The sequence below is a fragment of the Leopardus geoffroyi genome, chromosome B1 (assembly GCF_018350155.1).
Source record: "Leopardus geoffroyi isolate Oge1 chromosome B1, O.geoffroyi_Oge1_pat1.0, whole genome shotgun sequence".
Classification (NCBI taxonomy): domain Eukaryota; kingdom Metazoa; phylum Chordata; class Mammalia; order Carnivora; family Felidae; genus Leopardus; species Leopardus geoffroyi.
Window position 1 is genome coordinate 185,540,221 of NC_059327.1, and position 19,888 is coordinate 185,560,108.

A 19,888-nucleotide genomic window follows, 5' to 3' on the forward strand; every position below is an offset into this window, starting at 1 on the left:
TTGGCTCAGGAGGCACAGGACACTGGCTGTGTGGCCATGGCCAGGCGCATGCCCTCTCTGAGCTTCAGCGGCTGGCCTTGTAAAATGGCCCGGGGCTGTAAGATCTTCCCCATTTCTCCAAATCCATCGCCGAAGTCGCTATGCTGGAGATTCAGTCATCGTGAAGAATAAGATTTTATGGCAGTGCCTAATTATGAATCCAGTGAGTTAGGAAAGAGTCCTGGATATTGGCGCCGGGAAGGCTTTGCAGAAGAGTTGGGGCTTGAGCAGGCGGGGCTGAGGATGGGTGGGGAGGAGATGGTCAACGCCAGGGTTTTCTCATAGGAAAGACTTCCCTTAGCCAGACGTCCACCCTCTTTTTACCAGGGTGCATTTAGCCTGCCAAGAAGCAGCACACATTGAAACATCTCTAGCAGAAGAAATCACTTACCTTAAACTTTATTAGTGTTTTGGTGTTTGTTTGGTTTTAAATTTCTTCTTCGTTTCTTCTCTGGCTTCCCCACACACTCACTGTCCTTGTGTCCTGGGGCAAACTCACCCCGTTCCTTGGGAAACGTGTACATCCTTACCAAGATAACACAATGAGTCAGTGGTAGCTCAGGGGAGCAAAAGGGATGAGGAGTGTTAGCGCTAAATGTAAGACTAGAACACGTGGTCAAATAGGACAGTTCCGTGTGGCTTGAAAATCTAACAGATCTGTAGTAATTGCTCGTTGAGCTGCAGAACACTGTCCAGATCTCAGGCATGGCCACTTCTTATGGCACCGAGTCCAGTAACTGGTGACCCCCTGGTTAACTTCCCTGCACTGTGGGCTTTGTAAATTTCTGACACTGTTATCAGAGCCTTTGGTGTGGTTTCCGAAACTGCAGTGTGCCCTTCGGGCAGTTTACTTTAAAAAAATTTTTTTAATGTTTATTTTATTTTTGAGAGAGAGGAACAGAGCATGAGCAGGGGAGGGGCATAGAGAGAGGGAGACACAGAATCTGAAGCAGGCTCCAGGCTCTGAGCTGTCAGCACAACCCACTGCGGGGCTCGAACTCATGAACCATGAGATCATGACTGAGCAGAAGTCAGACACTTAACCGACTGAGCCACCCAGGAGGCCCTGGGGAGTTTACTTTTGGTTTTGAACCTGGAGTGGGGGTGTTTCCCCCCAGGAGTAAGGCAGAGCGTGGGAATATAACAGGGTTATACACAATCGCCTTGGCAGGTAAGCTTGAAAAACTCCACACAAACAAAATGAAACCGTTTTTTTGCTACCAGGCGGGTCCAAGAAGGCTTAGAAAGACAGCATTTCCCAAACCGGTGTGACCACTGCAGCTCTCTTCCCGGAGTAATTTGCATGATCATTTCTGGAATGTTGCTATGGGGGGGTCTTTTGTGGTTTTGAAAGCCAGGTCTCACCGAAATTTGTGTAAAACTTTGAGATCCTGTAGCCAAACGGTGAGCTATTTGTCTCAGAGAAGAGAATGTAGAAGCTGTGCGTTCATCATCCTGTACAAGGCAGAGAAGCCTTCTGGAATCTCCCAGAATGAAGCACGCTGTGATGTGTGTGTTGCTTCTCTGCGGTCCTCCCTCCTTCCTGGTCCTCTTCACGTCCAATGATGGAAAAGGGTAGAAGGGTGATGGTGGATGATGATTCCCACAAGGGATCTCATAGAGACTTTTTTTTTTTTAACTACCCATTCCCAGATTTTGTCGTTCATCAGACTTTGCCTTACCAGTCGGTTTCAGTGGATACATTCAACTCCAAGAATGACGTGTACGTGGCCATCGCTCAGCCCAGCATGGAGAACTGCATGGTGCTGGAGTGGGACCATATCGAAATGAACTTCCGGAGCTATGACAATATCACAGGTATGTTGTGGCTTTGGTCAATGTATCGCCCTTGTTTCGTTGTGGCTGGTGGGCGAAGAAGCATTCTGTCCTCCCCAGGAAGGAAAAGCTGGGCTCTCTGACTTGGTGAGAGTCGGGGAACACATTCCAGCCCGCCCTCGTCTCTCTGATTCTTTCTCGACTTGGTCAGTTCTTGGTGAGAACAGAAACTTGGGGTGGTGGTCTTATTTATTGTTGCTGATTCTTTCCAAAGGGAGAGGTGATGGGTCGCGTGTTGCGGGAGGGATTTTCCGGTCGTGGTGAGAAGTCACCAGAGAATCCCTTAATCCTGATCACTTGTGGCAGCCTAAGACTTCAACAGCTTTTCAGCAGCCCAGTGGTACCTTCGACTTTGGTTAAGCTGATTGTTAACGAATATGCTAACACGCACGTTCTCACGCGTACACGTGCACATCCGTGCATGCACACGCATGCCCACACTTGCCAGATCCTGGTGGCCACTGCTTCCTTCTCACAGATACAAACACAGTAAGAATAAATGGCTGTCTAAATTCATGCCTTTGGGTTGAGACCTAGTTAATGCCTCTTTCAACGCTGTCAGGAACCCATTGTCTTAGCGCTGCTAAAAACGGGCTACTTGCTTTGTAAATAGTGGGTAAAGTCAAAATCATCTTTTAGAGACGTCTTGTTTATCAAGTGCAATCTGATAATAACACTGACTTTATAAACAGCACCACGGTGGCCTGTTACCCTGTGAGAGGCTTGCCCTTAGTGGTTCCCGATTTGGAGTTAGAGCAGTGTTTTGCTGCTGCAGCCAGAGAAGCGTATCAGGTAGAAATTCCAGATTAGGAGACTCCTAGGAATCTCTCGGGTGCAGCGCGGTTTTGCAGCAGGTGCAGGGGGTGTAGGGAGGCGGAGAGAGTGCCGGTCCCCCCCTCCAAGAACAGAGACGCTAATGAGCCTAATTTCTGCAGCACTGAGAGGTCTGTGAGACACGCGAGCACCTCCGTAAGCTCAGAAGATGCCACGTCAGATGAGCCTCTGCTGTTGGGCCACCTGGCTTCCTAGTGCTGAGTTCACAATCCCGAGAACAGCCCCTCTGGCTTCAAGTGCACACTCAGCACAGAGCGCTGCAGGTGAACCGAGGAACCCAGAGTCCATGTTCGAGGCAAAAAGGAGGTGGAGGGGTGGGGGCTGCTATCCACATGCTTTTTGCTTCCCTCTTTTTGCAGACTTGGAGGATGGGTGAGGGATGAGAGCTGGCCCCCGTGCTTTGTGCAGGGGGTTCCACACCAGGGCTTGTTGCCAAGGCTGGTCGCGGGCCCGTGAGGTGCCAGGTGCTGGTGTATCTCATTGGAAGCTGGCTGCAGCCCCTTGAGGTATTAGTGTGGGTTGCCTGCCCGCAGGGGGAGGACCAAAGCCCCTTTCAATAGAGAGGCGGCGGACAGATGATAAGGAGCTCAGGTTTTGAAAACGGATGCACGTGGCTTGTACTCCTGACCCCACCAGGTACTAAGAAGTGGCTGTGGCTTCTGAGGCTCAGTTTCCTCATCTGTAAAACGGGCAACACAGGTACTTTATATGGATGTTTGTGCGGAATCAAAGAGTGCCAGGCACAGAGCAAGCAGCTCTCAGTGCCGGCTTCCTTCTCACACCTTTGCAGACAAAGAGAGCAGGGCTCAGGCATGTTGAATCACTTTGGGGGCAGAGCTCAGGGCCTGTCACTGATGCATCTCACCCCTTTCCTCTCTCAGGTTGACCTGGGTAGGAAGGGACAGCACGGCCCTCCGCTTGCCCTGCTGACAGTCTGCAGCTGGTTGCATCCCGACGATCGTCAAGTTATTCATTCATTCATTCATTTGTCCACAATGATTTCTTGAGCACTTACTCTGAGCTAGGCATGATGTAGGTGCTGGGGCCACAGCAGTGAACAGGCCAGATGGATACCTCCACCCCCAACGGGTTTGTACTGTAATGGGAGCGAGAGGTAAAAAGAAAGGCAAATAATTATGATACAGATAACACAGCAGATGGCAACACACTGAGAAGGGAAAGGAAGGTGGGGATGGAAGTTTTGAAGAACGGGCCATGGGAGGGTTGACGTTTGGGACTGGTAAAAGCCTCGTGGAGAAGATGGGTGGGACATGAGGGGTTGGTCCATGTGGACAGTGTGGGGAGGAAGCATTCCAGAGGCCACAGCAAGTGCAAAGGTCCGGAGGCAGGAGGGTAACTTTCCCGTTGGGGTCATCCGGGGGGCCATTCTGGCCTGAACAAAATGATCCAGAGGGAAAGCTGCTGCAGACAAGGACAGGTTAGAGGAACCTAACAGGTTAGAGGAAGGACTTGGGTTTTTAATCTGAGCGCACAGCTTCGTGCAGAGGTCGGCAGGGCTGCCCAGGATGAGGCAGGTGCCCGGCACAGGGGGCTGGGCTGTGAGTAGCCTGTGGCAGGGACAGGGGACCAAGGTAGAAGCAGAGAGACTGGTTGAGAAGCTGTTGCAGGAATCCAAGCAGGTGCTGATGGCCTGGGCCGGGGCGTGGGTTGGGGCAGCGGTGGGTGGGAAGCGTTCAGTGAGGTCGGAGTGGGTGTGGCCAAGGTGAGAGCCAAGGTGGGGCCTTTTTAGTTTCTGGGGACTCCTCAGCCCCTCGCTCTCAATCTAATGAGCGGTGGACAGCCCCACACAAAGCCCACCTACATCCTCTTCACAGCCAAGCCTGAGAAACGGGTTACAACAGTGAGGTAGTTAAACTTGTGAGCTCCAACATCAGGCAGGTTTTCGATGAAACTGGCTCCAGATCTTTCCAGCTAGTGACCTTGGCAAAGTTAGTTTCGTTCCAAGAGCCCCTTTCATCTGTAAAATGGGATCATCGTCGGACTGGACCCACGAGAATTGACTGGGGCCCGGGGCAGACGGGCACGTAGTAGGTCCTCAGCGAATATTAGTTTTGTCACCTGGGGATAAAAAAAAGGGGCAGCCCTCCTCCCCCCTTCCAGAGCCTAATTCTTTCACTTCAGCTAAAACTTCTCCATAACTTTCATCAGCATAGGAAAGGAGGGGCCAGCGTAGAATGACCGAGGGAGCAGGGAAAGAGGGTGATTCCAGAAACAGCCTGGATCCCTCGGTGCAAGAAGGAGTGTGGTTCCCTGAGCGCGGCCTGGCGTGAAGGAGAGCCCTAAGTGCTCATGCGCTGGGCACATGACAAATATACTTGCTGTGGCCTCTGGAATGCTTCCTCCCCACCACCCTGCAGCCGCTTGCCTTGAACAAGACCAAGGGAAACACGGACCCGTTTTCCCCTCACGGGCCATGCATGTAATTTGTCATCTTGTTTGATCACGGACTGATCCCAGAGTCTGTGAGGGCTGGGCACGGTCTCCTCAACCCATGCCTGGCCAGACGGGGGCCCTGAGGACTAGGAGGGGCACCTGCGTCCCCCTTTGCAGATCGCGATGAGCATGTGCGGGAGGGACGGCTCCAGCCATGGGTCTGCTGCTGCTGGGAGGAGAAGGAAACCCACTGTAACGCTCACCCCAAGATTTCACACTTTACGTCTCCTTTTTTTCTCTACATCTCTTCTCAGCTCTCCTGTCTTTGGTTTATTTTGTTTGCCTTTTGATTTCTAGGCTCTACTCTCTCCCCTACGCTAACACACACACACACACACACACACACACACACACACACACACACGGTGATTTCTGCCTCTACTCACAGTTCTATAGGCTAAAAGTGTTCGCCTGGACAGAGGTGTTCTGGAACATCTCCAAGAAAGGAATTCTTTCTGTCTCTCTCACAGCGCCCCGCAGCTGAGACAGACTGGCAGGCCTGTGGGACACTTCTGGGTCGCAGGGACCTCCATAGGTAGGCCACTCAGGAAGGGGAGCAGGAGTACGTACTCTGTTGGTGTTGTCAGGGTGGAGTCAGGCGGCTTCCGAAGAGCAGTTCAGTCGTTTAAATCCAGAAGCCTTAAAAGCGTGCCCAACGTTTAGCACGGCAATGCCTGCGTTTAAGAATACCGCCAGGGGCGCCTGGGTGGCGCAGTCGGTTAAGCGTCCGACTTCAGCCAGGTCACGATCTCGCGGTCCGTGGGTTCGAGCCCCGCGTCGGGCTCTGGGCTGATGGCTCAGAGCCTGGAGCCTGTTTCCGATTCTGTGTCTCCCTCTCTCTCTGCCCCTCCCCCGTTCATGCTCTGTCTCTCTCTGTCCCAAGAATAAATAAAAACGTTGAAAAAAAAAAAATACCGCCAGATGGTTTTCAAAAAAGACTACGAGGAAGCATGTTACGTACAATAATGAAAAACTAGAAATAACTGCAATGTCCAACAATAGGGGATTTGTTAAAAATAGGATACACCCATGCGATGCAATACCATATAATATTAAAGCTTCAAGTTCTAGAAGGTGCAATAACAAGGGAAAACGTTTACATCATAGCGGTCGAGTGAAAAAAAAGTAGACTATAAAAAGCCCACGTATCCTATAAGCCCAAATTTATTTTTTGTTTTAATTAAAAAAAAATGTTTGAACCCACATTTATGTTTTTAAGTTTATTTATTTATTTTGAGTGAGAGAGAGAGGGAGTGTGGGTTGGGGAGGGGCAGAGAGAGAGGGAGAGAGAGAGAATCCAAGCAGGTTCTGCGCTGTAAGTGCAGAGCCTGATGCGGGGCTCAAACCCATCAACTGTGAGGTCATGACCTGAGCTGAAATCAAGAGTCAGTTGCTCAACCGACTGAGCCACCCAGGTGCCCCGGAGCCGAAATGTATTTTTAAATTTTGAATTTGGGTATGTGCATAGATTTACGATTAAAGAAATTTATCAAGAGACGAAGTGTTATTTCAGCATTTGCAGTACGAGTGACGTTGGTTTTCCTCTTTGTGCTTTTTGGTATGTTGGTAGTTGAGTGTAGACTGGAGCCAGATTACCTGGATTTAGGTCCCTGGCTCTATCACATACTCGCTGTGTGGCCTTGTATAAGTTACTTAACTTCTCTGTGCCTCACTTTTCCCCTTATAAAATGAGGATGAGGATGATGATAATACTGGTCTCATAAGGTTGTTGTAAGCATGAAATGAATAAATACATGTAAAGTACTTAGTATAGGGCCTGCTCAATAGTACACACTTTTTAATGGTTACCTGTTATTTTCAAAATTTGCTTTGATGAACATTGAAAACTTTTATACTCAGGGGGGAAAAGGAATAATTAGTTTGAAACGGAGGAAAGGGACCAGGAAAAGTAAATATCACAGAAAAATCCACCCACCGTCTGCCCCCAAAGTTGATACTAAGGACAGAAATTGGATAATTATCCGTGTAATTTACAGACCAAATTCACTTTGGCCCAAATTGCCTAGAAAATTAGGGGAAAGAAATGACTTTTAATCAGATGACCTAGATGGATGTGAGTGGTCCTATTGCTTGCGGGCTGGAGGGAGGAGCTTGGGAGAAGGCTCAGGGGTCTGGGTGGGGGAGAAGATAGTAGGAGGTGGTCCGGACAGGAGAGGTCCCCTTTTGCAGCAAAGTTCTGGCTTTGTGCTGCCTGAGCTAGATCATTCAGGTCAGTGATCGTTCTACAGGTGTTTTTGCAGTGCCTGCTATGGGCAACTTTAAAGGGGTTACATCTTTTGATTATCGAGACCATTGATTCAATAATCCAGTAACGATAGCTACTAATCATTGACCTCTTCCTGTTTATGGGTGCTCTGGTCTAACAACACCAACCATGAATTTCTCATTTAGTCTTTACTAACCCTGTCGGGTCAGGGGTAATAGCATCCTCATTTTACAGACGAGGAGCCTGAGCACAGAGAGTCAACGGGCACAAGGTCAGAAAGCTTACACGTGCTGCATTTCACATCCTGGGCCACCTGCTTAGAGCCACGGGGTTTAACACTGTTCCGCCAGCATTCAGCTTCCTTTGGCTCTAGAAATCAGAAGAGGCCAAGTGTCTTCAAAGAGCCCTCATGACAGTCCTTTCCTCGTGTCTCTGAGACCTGACTCCTACCTTTTTATCCTCCCTCCCCAACTCCCCATTTGTTTCATCCTGCTCTATGGAGTTGGGGAATACGTTTTTGAATAGCACGAAGACAGTTCATTTGGTGTTTGTGGTTTTCCTGAACGGTGCTCCTGCCTCGAAAGACACCAGGTGATCAGCACTTATTTCTGTGGAGACACATATATATTTTTTTAAGTTTAAGAAATTTTTTTAACTGGAAGCGCCTGGGTGGCTCAGTCGGTTAAGCGGCTGACTTTGGTTCAGGTCATGATTTTGCGGTCGTGAGTTCGAGCCCCGCGTCAGGCTCTGTGCTGACAGCTCAGAGCCTGGAGCCTGTTTCAGATTCTGTGTCTCCCTCTCTCTCTGACCCTCCCCCGTTCATGCTCTGTCTCTCTCTGTCTCAAAAATAAATAAACGTTAAAAAAATTTTTTTTTTAATTTTTTTAACTGTGGGAAAATATGCATTAACATAAAACTTACCATCTTAACCACTTTTACGTGTATCGTTCAGTAGCATTAAGTGCCGTTCACCATGTTGGTTAGACAATCTCTGGAACTCTTTCCATCTTGAAAAAACTAAAACTCTGTGTCCATTAAACACTAACTCCCCTCTCTCCCCTCTTTCTCAGCCCCTGGCCACCACCGTCCTATTTTCTGTCTCTATGAGTCTGACTACTTTAGGGATCTCATATAAGTAGAATCATAGGTTATTTATCTTTTTGTGACTGTCTTTATTTCACTTAGGATAATGCCCTCAACGGTCATCCATATTGTCATGTGTCGTGTGTCAATTTCCTTCCTTTTTAAGGTGGAACAATGTTCTATTGTGTGTACGTACTACAATTTGGTTATCCATTCATCCATCAGTGGATGCTTGGGTTGCTTCTGGCTTTTGGCTGTTGTGAATAACGCGGCTATGAACACGGTTGTGCAAATCTCTTAGAGACCTCGCTCTGGACCCAGAAGTGAAATTGCTGGGTCACATGGTAATTCTGTGTTCGGTTTTTTGAGAAACCGCCACACCGTCCTCCACGTCGGCTGTCCGGTTTTCCATTCCTTCCATTTCTTTACATCTCTCCCCATTTTACAGTTCACAAGGGCCCCATTTTCGCTGTGGAGGAGCGTGTTTAACCACGGTGCCCTAATCCCCTCTCGTTTCTCTCGGGGCACAGGTCAGTCCATTGTGGGCTGCAAGGCCATCCTCATCGACGACCAGGTTTTCGTGGTGGTGGCCCAGCTCTTCGGTGGCTCCCACATTTACAAATACGACGAGAGCTGGACCAAGTTTGTCAAATTCCAAGACATCGAAGTCTCCCGCATTTCCAAGCCCAACGACATCGAGTTGTTTCAGATCGAGGATGAGACGTTCTTCGTCATCGCAGACAGCTCGAAAGCTGGGCTGTCCACCGTGTATAAATGGAACAGCAAAGGATTCTACTCCTACCAGTCTCTGCACGAGTGGTTCAGGGACACGGACGCGGAGTTTGTGGACATAGACGGGAAATCGCATCTGATTCTGTCCAGCCGCTCCCAGGTCCCCATCATCCTCCAGTGGAATAAAAGCTCTAAGAAGTTTGTCCCCCACAGTGATATCCCCAACATGGAGGACGTACTGGCCGTGAAAAGCTTTAGAATGCAGAATGCCCTCTACCTTTCCCTCACCCGCTTCATCGGGGACTCCAGGGTCATGAAGTGGAATAGTAAGCGGTTTGTGGAGATCCAGGCTCTTCCATCCCGGGGGGCCATGACCCTGCAGCCCTTTTCTTTTAAAGATAACCACTACCTGGCCCTGGGGAGTGACTATACGTTCTCCCAGATATACCAGTGGGATAAGGAAAAGCAGCTATTCACAAAATTTAAGGAGATTTACGTGCAAGCGCCTCGTTCCTTCACGGCTGTCTCCACCGACAGGAGAGATTTCTTTTTTGCATCCAGTTTCAAAGGGAAAACAAAGATTTTTGAACACATAGTCGTCGACTTAAGTTTGTGAAGGTGTGATTGGTGAATTTAAAAGACGTGTAGCCCTGGCTCTCACAGGAGAGCGACCAAGAAGCAAATACAAAAAGAAGCCAAGTTCAGAGCTCTGAAATTAAAACCGCACTGGGGGAATAGTTAGAAGTTTTCAAAATTTTAGAACTCACATTTTAATCAGGGATTGCATTTATTGGCTAATTGCATGATGTGTCCGTTCTCCCATTTAAAAAGACATCTTAAAGCCTGTTGTCACTGAGAAAAGAGTACAGCATTAGCTCTTAACCATCTAGGACAGTAATGTGCTTTTTTTTTTTTTTTTTTAATGAGGAAGGAGAAAGTTGGATAAGATGGGATAGCTCTTATAATGAAATAAAGAAACAAACAAACAAAGACCAAACTATGGGCCCTTCTCGTTCCATTTTAGCAATCCTTTTGGTAAGAACTCTTAAAGCCAAAGTCAGCTGAAAAGATTTGCTGATGATTCGTTTAAAAATCTGGTAACACTCAGCAATGCTATTTTGAGCCATTTCAGTTTCCTGAATCCCCCTTAATAGCAGAACGTTGGCTATTTCATTGGCTCACGTAGACGCACATCATGGGTGTGTTAACAAAATAATGTTGGACGTTGCTTCCTTTACCACAGAGAGAATACTCTGCTGATGCATATCTAGGCCCAGCGCGGGCTGTAGGCCCATGAGTGAGACAAAGGCATTTCCCCTCTTCCTTGTGGTTCAAAGCCGGCCCCCGGGGCGGCCAGAGCAATACCGCTTGTTAGATGCTCTCCCTGACCCAGCTGCTTCCCTGAACCCATTCTTTTGAGTTTGTGGGTAACCAGCAGACAGGCCAAAGACTGAATGGTGCTTTTCATCCCATCCTTCAAAGCAATAGAACAGGTATTTCCGCCTGATGAGCATTTGGTAGGATTTCTGAAGCAAGATTTTATGGAATCAAAAGAGGACGTTTCACAAGTCTCGATGGACTTTGAAAACCTAGAGGTGGCCCTTTGATCTGTGCATGGCTTTGCCCTCTGGGCAACTTACTCTTAGAAATCATTGAGTACCAACCTACCAGCTGCCCACCTGCCTACCTCCCTACTCATACGATGTCCCGCTTTGTTGATTTGCTAATGTTGCTGCTGCGAGTACAGCCCTCCCAGAGGGGCTGAGGCACCAGATGGCAGCACCCAGGGTGCTCATGACGCTAATGCCCCTTCCTGTCCCGGGAGCGTAGCACAGGAAAGCCCCCTGGGGCTCAGACGCTGACATGGGGCCACGTACTGGCAGGGGCTCATCCCCAGTAGGCTGAGGGTCTCAGGCCGATCAGCAGGGACCGGCTTTGCAGCCAGACACACGGAGCCCCGCACACCAGGTCTGCACCCAGGGGGCCAGAGCACCTATGTCAAAATGGGCTTCTCTGGTGTGCGTTACTGGGAAGCCCACGGGCTCTGGTTTTGTGGAAGGTTCCCAGAGCATGCGCTGCCCGGTTAGCTTGGTTCTCTTCAGAGGATGTGAAGTGGATTTGGGGAGTGGCTCTGAAAGAGCAACTCGACCACGTCTCTTGTCGCCCTGAAATCAGCACAATCATACTGTACTGCGGTGTTATTTTTTCACGATTGTTTGCCAAGTCACGAGTAGGTAGATGTTTTGCTACAAATGTGAATGCGTTGTTGTTTCTGGTGTTTAAGCAGTGCAGATGAAGGCAATAAATAGCATCGGTGTTGCAACAGCACTCCTGGGTCCATTCTGGGACTGCAGGCTGAGGGCTTTCAGCCTAGGACACCGGGGGTTTTAATGAAGGAGGTCAGCCGCACACGGTAGATTGCTGCTTGAAACTTTCCTACTAAGCACCAACCCCACAGGAGAAAAGTGGTTTGTTTTCATTTTTTTTAAGTGCAAAGTCACTCTTCCGCATGCGTTCTTTTGCCTTCCTGGTTTACTCGAATTGACTACAGATGCCCCGATCCCCACATCGGAGGCCGAAAGTGGGGCAGCTCTGGCATTTCTCCTGCGGTGAGGAGGGGCAAACAATTCTTTCTGGCACATGGAACCTTCCGACAAGCCCAGGCGGAAACACAGGCACTTGGCAAACAACGTAGGGGACATTCAGACAGTCCCCGCGTTTGTGCCAGGTCGAGATGACGCTCCCGATTGCCGCCGCTTGTGGAGAAGGCAGTCGGGACACCTCTTCCCAGGGCTGCCTCTCCCCAGCAAGGCACCAGCTTCCCAGCTACGGGTCGGGGAGAGGGGCTCTTGCTGAGTCCCGGTGAGACGCTGGCGGGTGGAAGGCAGGTTGAGGGAACTGGGGGCTGGGTGAAGGCGAGAGGGTGGGCAATCCCCGCAGCCACAACCAGCTTCTCTTTTCTTTTCCTTCTGACAAAATGAGACCAGATCAGAGTCTGCAGCCTACAAGAGTCTCCGTGCGGAGGGAGTAGCTATTTGTTCTGGCCGACTTGCTGAAGGAGCATAGATGTTCTTGGCGCAAGTCGGTGGAAGCTTTGCTTCATTAATCCCACTGCTCCCTCCCAGGCATCCCTTGAGTTTTAAACAATTTCTGCAAGAAGCTTTTTTTTTCCCCCCCAGTAGTAACGTAAGACGAGAAAAACAAACCAACAACACCAGAAACCCAAAGCAGAGAGATACGTGGGACCGTCCCCTGTGAAGATCGTTCTAGGCGGGGCTGTTCTTGTCCATGCCTTCCCATCCCCCATGGGTTCCCATCTTGTCAGCTTGTTTCTTCTTTACAGTCTCTGTGGCTAGGCTGAGTCCCTCCAGGTGGCCAAGTGGCCACGCCACACAGCCTTAAAGCATGGGATCAGGAACAGATCTCTCATGAAGACTAAAAACAAGCCTTAGGTGCGAATGGCTCTGTGTCCTCGGGCAGCGGATAATAAGACCGCCCTGCATGTCAGCAAAGCTTTATATGTTTTCAGTGTGCATCTGTGTCCAGCTCATTTGTTTAATAAATAGTTCTTCAGCTCATTGGCGGGCAGGATGCTCATTTCAGAGGGAAGGAAGTAGGTGCAAAAATCGAAGTCAGTTGCCTGCTCAAGGTTATCCAGTAGTGAGTGGCCGAGGCGGAGATTTCCCCCTCAACAACAGGCTTTGTGTTTTCTTTGTGACAGTCTGACATGCCTTCCAGATAAAGACTTTTTATCATGATTCAGAATATAGCAGCACCTTGAGATAACATTGCAAAATATGCATAGCCAGAAGGAGAATAATGCTGAATAGACACCATTTAATCAACTGGTCCATTTAACAATTCAACGCTACGGAACTGCTATTACATGCAAGGCCCCACTCTTGAAAGTCTTCCAGAAGTTTCTGATAATTGTCCCTTCTAAAGAGGGTTTCTAGCTGGCACGGCTGCTTCTCTACCCTCTCTTCCCCTCCCTCCACAGCTCCGGTGGGGATGTTGAGGTCGAGACACATTTGGCTCTTGTCACAATGTCCACAAGATACACAAGAAGAATTCTATGAGGGAAAAACTAAAAACTCAAAGGCACGAGTGATGATGAATTGCTCCGGGTCATAATCAGCCTTCGGGGAGCATGCTGGAAATGCCGGTGTTGCATTTTTCTTCCCCGTGGAGTGAGAGGCTGTGTATTTTTAGGAAAGAAATCAGCGTGGGATGCTGGAGGTTTGGTTGCCAGGAACACTCACGATGGAAATTTCTCTGACCGGGGGTAGAATGAAAGAGAGATGAAGGTCTGCAGGAGGGGAGTCTATTTGCATATGCCTTTAGCAGGCTTCCTGATTCTTCTACAGAGGTATCAGCCTCTCACTCGTAGTTTTGGAAGAGAGTTCTTTCATTAGGCACTGGCCAAAGATTCTGTTAAAGAGAGAGCCCTGGAGTGGAGTGCAGAAGTCTAATTGTTGACGCAGTGAGTAAGGTGGTCCGGACTTGGGACAATCTAAAGGGAATGGGCAGAAAAGCAGGGCAGATGGCTGTGGAGGAAACTCTTTGGGGAAAGTAGAAATAAGATGGAAGGAAAAAGGTCATCACGATTTTCTTTGCCTCAGCCAGGCAAGTAGAGGGTGGGACTACCAGGCAAATTAACAGCCAATTTTTAATGAAGAGAGCCAGTTGTAATGCTAATCGAAATAAGAATTGAATTGTAAAGCTACTGAGATCTAAACCTAGCGAGGCACTCTTATCCTTACATTATTCCATTACTTGTTTCAGAATCTACCTTTTTTTTCCGGTAGGAGACTGTGCATTCCCAATCAATCCCTTTGACTATCAGGAATGTATAAGAACTGTGATAAAATAAGCCAATATGCCATTTGGTACCATTTTTATGTATCTTAGATGCATAACTTAGGTAAAATAAGAATAGTTTATATGTATATGAAAGCATATTTTGCAGTATGCAAGCTACAATGGATGCATTTTAAAGCTAAATATATATTTAACTCTTTTTGGTAAATACAGTTAACAAACAACATGCCTCCTAAGTCGACATATTCTGTAAGTCTATGAATAAAAAGTAGCTCATGCCTAATATGGCTTTGATCTCTGGTCTGCTTGAATATGGATATGCCCACTTGAGTCACAGATTTGAGGGCATGATGGGCTATTGTGGAAGGGTGGAGTGTGCCCATTTATCTTTGTGGCTTACTCCCTGTCTAAATGGAAGATGGGTACTGCAGGGGGACTTTTGCTTCTACTTGCAAACTAAAAAGTCACTAAAAAGTCACTGAAGGACTTCACAGCTACACCTCTACCTGATCTGCACGATCATCATCTTGACGGATTGACAAAGAACTCTGGGGATCTTTGGGCATCCTCTGATTCTGCATGGTGACAAGATGGGATCCCATTGATTGGGTGCAACCATGAACAAATTGAGGGCAAGACTTTTGTCTTGTTCTCTGCATGTCTGGGCTCTAACCCGGTACACAGCAAGTGAGCAGTGAAAGTTTGCCTCATGTGTCTGTGTCTTTAGACCCATTTGGTTTCATTGGACAAATGAAGGGTCAAAACCTCAACTCACGTATGACTGTGTACTTATTGTGGGTCAGTTACTTTGATACACTGTGGGGCTTTTTAAAAAGTACAAGGGCAGAGTTCTTGCCCTCAGGGAGCTTAAAGCTAGTTAAGAGGAAAAGTGGTCATCATGGGAAGCTATAGTGACAACACCGGGGCTAGTGTTTCTGCATCACAAAGCAGTGTGTGGCTAATTGTGCAATGAAAGAAACAGTTAGTAGTGATTACCAATTATTTAACTACTGGTATGGCATGTGGGTTGCATTAATTTTCTATTGCTATGCAACAAATGACCACAAATATAGTGGCTTAAAACAGAACATGGTCATTAGCTTACAGTCCCCATGGGTCAGGAGTCCTGGCACAGCTGAACTCGATCCCCTGCTCAGGTCTCGGGAGGCTGCCATCAAGGTGCCAGCCAGACTGTGTTCTCATCTGGAGGCTCAACCGGGGAGGCATCTCCTTTCAGGCTCATTCGGGTCTCTGGACCCCATATTTTTTCAGGCTCTCAACTTGGGGACCTCTTTCAACTCCTAGGGAGTCACACACAGCTCCATGCCAGTGGTCTTCCCCATAGATCCTCTCATGACATAACTGTGAGCTTCTGTAAGGTCATTAGGAACAATAGGTGTGAGATCCCATCACCTTGGCCCTATTCTATTAGTTGGAAGCAGTTCGTAGGTCCTGCAGTCACTCCTCAAAGGAAGGAGATTGTAAAGGACTCATGGGGTTGGGGGTCACCTTAGAGTGTGTCCATCACAAGCACCAACCAAAGAGAATGGATACCCAGGTGATCAGGTATCTACCTGATAGGTATCTAACCATCAAAAGCCATTGACCTAGGCCCAGTGCATTCCAGTGAAATATGTACTGTGAATACAGATAATAAATTCATAGGAGGAAGGGCTGCTTCAGGCCCGAGCAAGTACCCCTGACCAGGATAGAGAGGAGAATGGCCTTTTCACTATTGCTTGACCACTGAATCATTGTTTTGTGTTTGTGGAGAAGTACAGAAAAGAACTGAATTTTTCCAAACCTGCAAGTCAGAAGCTCACTAATCCCAATATTTCAGTGCATTTAATCTTGGAACTGAAATGCTGTGTAAATTGCTCAGTCCTGACCATGTGGTCATTAGCAAGGCAAGTACACTCACTTTCTCTATTTCTCAGAGAGCTAATTGAGGACTAACTGTCTAAGAAGAATTGGAGGCGTGAGCCATGTGTCACTTTCATTGATCACCTGTTCTTACAGTTGGCTTCTCTACCTGCCTCCCAGACAGGACAGCCCCTTACGAACCAGGGCCTAATTGGCACAAATGACTTTTTCCAGCAAATTGGGTAGCAGAGCTGAGACTAAGGGCCTTAGGTGAGCCCCACCTCTTGGCCTCTGCTCCAGGCGGCCTCTTGCTAAATCTCAGCTTCTGCCTTCAGCCAGACGACAAGCCAAGGCAACACAGGAAGAGGCGTACAGTAATTTAAGTGCTACCCCGAAATTCCCAGCACTTTTGGAAATCTGTAGGGGAGCCCTGAAGAGCATTCTCCTGTGTATGTCCCCAGATGTCTACTAGAAACCAAGAGAAAAAATACAGCCAGGTTCTTTCATCTTGCAAGAAGCCTGCCCAGTTCTCCATGCCCCACCCCAGCCCATGCATCATCCCCAGAAGTGACCCAGAGCCCCGATTGGCATCGCCAATGGTAGGGCTGACAGATCCCAGTTTGTGTCGCCAACCCAGTTAGTTCTATCATCTCCCTGTTTGCTTTCAAGGGTGCTGTGTGCTGAAGGGCATGTGAAAGGAAGGTTGGGGCCTCAGGAGAAAATTGGAGTCGTGACACTACGTGAACAGTGCTGTGCTAGGTCCCGAGAATACAAACGTCTTAAGAAAGATACAGAAGCACTTAAGCAGCTTTAAACATAGTGCTTCCTCACCATTTTACAGTAGCGGTGGAAATGCTCGGGGAATGTGAACGTAGCTTGAGAAAGTAAGAAGACCCAGGTGGTCTAGTCTCACCGCAATGTAGAATTTAATGAAGCAACCCCCAAACCAGGGAGTAATTACAAGTAGTTCTGGTCTCTCCTCGTTTCCCTGAACGAAGAGGAAAGCCTGGTCATCACCCTCCCCATGCTGCTGCTTCAGGCCGGTCTCCCCCAGCGGAGATGTTTTCTAGCAGCTCACATTCCACGGCGGCCCCTCCTGATTCTCCAGTCTTCCAAAACCCCTCCCATATGCCACCACTCCATCCACTGCCTGGCCTCCGTCCCATCTCTCCACATGGGTTTTCCCGGGAAGAGGGTGGAGGGAAAAAAGGTCTAAATGCTCAAACATTAATATATTTTATTCCGGCCATAGTGCATCCAATAGATTTTAAGATTCTTCTGCCTTTGCTTCTCTTTTTCTGCACCGTGTTACCCAGGTTCACAAATTCTTTGGTGCCCCCCCCCCCCTTTGGGAGGTGGAGACTGACTTCCCTCCCTTGAACGCACGCCGTACTTCCGGACTTATTTCCAAGGAATAGAATGTGGCAGAAGTGTCGGTGTGTAACTTCCAAGAATAGGTCTTAGAAGGCAGTGAAGCTTCCTTCTCGCTCTCTCTTAGCTCCCCGTGGGAGGCCAGCATCATGTTGTGAGGACGTTCAAGAAGCCTGTTAAGAGGCCCACACGGAAGGACCTGAGGCCCCTTGCCAACAGCCAGCACCACGTGAGCGAACCACCGTGGAGGTAGATACGTCAACCCCAGTCAGGCCTTCAGATGACTGCAGACCCGGCCGCCGTCCTGACTACATCTTCATGAGAAACCCTGTGCCGCTAAGGCCCTCACGGATTCCCGACCCGTAGAGGCTGAGATCACGAGTGTTTGTTGCTTTAAGCTGCTTAGTTTGGGAATAATTTGTTGGGTGGTTGATGACCCGTACCCCATTTTTAAAATTTTTTTTTTTCAACGTTTATTTATTTTTGGGACAGAGAGAGACAGAGCATGAACGGGGGAGGGGCAGAGAGAGAGGGAGACACAGAATCGGAAACAGGCTCCAGGCTCCGAGCCATCAGCCCAGAGCCTGACGCGGGGCTCGAACTCACGGACCGCGAGATCGTGACCTGGCTGAAGTCGGACGCTTAACCGACTGCGCCACCCAGGCGCCCCTCGTACCCCATTTTTAATGGCTTGTAGCAACGCGATTGCTGATGAGCCCTTGATCTGAGAAAGTTTAGGAACCAACATACACAAATACCACCGCCCCCCGTGACTCACATCATAAGCACAAGCTACACATACACGTATACACACACCACACACACACCCCCGTACCCCCCCACACAACGCACCCCCCAATGCACGCCTTGCTATAAACACATACCCCACACCACACCATACCCCAGTGCACTCTCTTCCCCCCCACACCTCCCACACACATCCCCACCGTACCCCCCTACCACACACACACAACACCATTTCTCCCCCTTCACACACTGTTTAAGGGGCAGGTGCCATTTCTACGGCCTTCTAGGTGGAAGGCATCTGAGCAGAGTCTTGACTAGGAATGGAATACGGACGAGGAATGTAATTGCCTTCACCTCCTTAACCACTCCCAGGAAGTTTTCTTCGTGACGGTGAGGCTTTGGCCTGTGTTTTGTGGGTCGTGGCCGACCTAGACAAGGATGTTGATGACTGAAGACCATTCACGATACCTCAGAGATAGCTTTGTGAACTCCCAGGATCGGACATGACTCTGTCCCTAGCTGCTGTGGGCTGAATGTTTGTTTCTCCCAGAATTCCTATGTTGCAGCCTAATCCCCAGCGTGAGGGTATCTGGAGGTGGAGCGTTTGGGAGGTGATTAGGTTATGAGGCCGAAGCCCTCATGAATGAGATTAGGAGCCCCCGTAAAAGAGGGGGAGACATAGGGCCTCCTTCTTGGTTCTCAGCCATGTGAGGAGGTAGGAGAAGGTGGCCACCTGCGAGCTAGGACGAGGGTCCCACCAGACACCGAACCTGCCAACACCTTGATCTTGGACTCCCAGCCTCCAGAACCATGAGCAGTAAATATTGTTAAGCCACCCAGTCTCTGGTATTCTGTTACATCAGCTCGAATAGACCTCTTCTCTGTCTGGAAACTGTCCCCATTGAAAAATCGTAAAATGCCAGAATAGCGCCTTTACTGTCGATGAGGTTTACATCGGAGACTGGGACTCGTTCTGTGCAGGCAGGTGGATTTGCTAACACTGAACCCTGCAACAGACACACATCCCTGGCCACAGGTGCATGGAATGGAGGAGCAAGGGACACGTTTGCTCTTTGCAGGCTGAGCAGGAGGGAGAGGATGAGGGTCACTTCAGCACGCTCGTCTCTCCTTCTGGCTCACCAGTCCCATGAGGACATCCCGCCTGGTCTCGGGCGGAGAGAAGGAAACGTGCGAGTTGGGGCCAGAATGATTGTGTTCCTGGGGCTCCCTCTCCGTGGCAGGAAACATCCGGAGTTGGAAAGAAGTCTTCTCCCTGCTAACATCGACAGCTCGGGACGTGGCGATGTGTCTGTATTCGTGAGCAGAGCTGGGTGACAAGGGCTCCCCGTTTTCTTACTCTCTTTGTAAGTCATCCATAGAGACCAGGGGAATGTATTTTCAGCCACTTGGAAAAGATCTTTCTGGTATGAGATAGACCAGTAGAGAAGGGAAACTTGTCAGCCCCAAGAGAGGATCCTGTGTGCGGGTGCCGGAAGTTGATGGAGTTCAGCAAAGCTCTGTTCTCGCCTACGATCCCCTTCTAGTGTGATTTGCCACTCCATCGGCCTTTTTGCCATCAGCCTGTTTTGCACCAAACACAGCGAAACGTAATGTCATTCTGGGGTCCCGAAAGAAGAAGCAGGTCAACTTGAAGTGTCTTTCAGTAACATAGGCAGTCAGGAGAATTTTCTGGCATTTCATATCTTCAGCAAAGTGGAGTATCTGCTCTACTTACTAAAAATGCCACTGTCTCCCCACCGTTTCCATCTGCATTTACGTTCTGCCTGTACTGCTGAGGTGGCTTTTTTCCCCTTATGTTTACTGCCAACCCATTTGCATTTTCTGTCACAATAAATAACCCAGTAAAACCCTCCAACGAGC

At 48.9% G+C, this 19,888-nt stretch overlaps 1 protein-coding gene across 1 annotated transcript in view; it reads left to right on the plus strand.

Moving 5' to 3' along the window:
* Nucleotides 1–14,309, plus strand: part of LGI2 (leucine rich repeat LGI family member 2) — a 31,844-nt gene extending 17,535 nt beyond the window's left edge. Inside the window, exons 7-8 of the mRNA XM_045474365.1 lie at nt 1,693–1,857; nt 9,004–14,309. Coding sequence (XP_045330321.1) covers nt 1,693–1,857; nt 9,004–9,821 — 983 coding nt within the window. The 3' untranslated portion in view covers nt 9,822–14,309. The remainder of the gene's footprint in view (nt 1–1,692; nt 1,858–9,003) is intronic.
* The last annotated feature ends 5,579 nt before the right edge of the window (nt 14,310–19,888 follow it).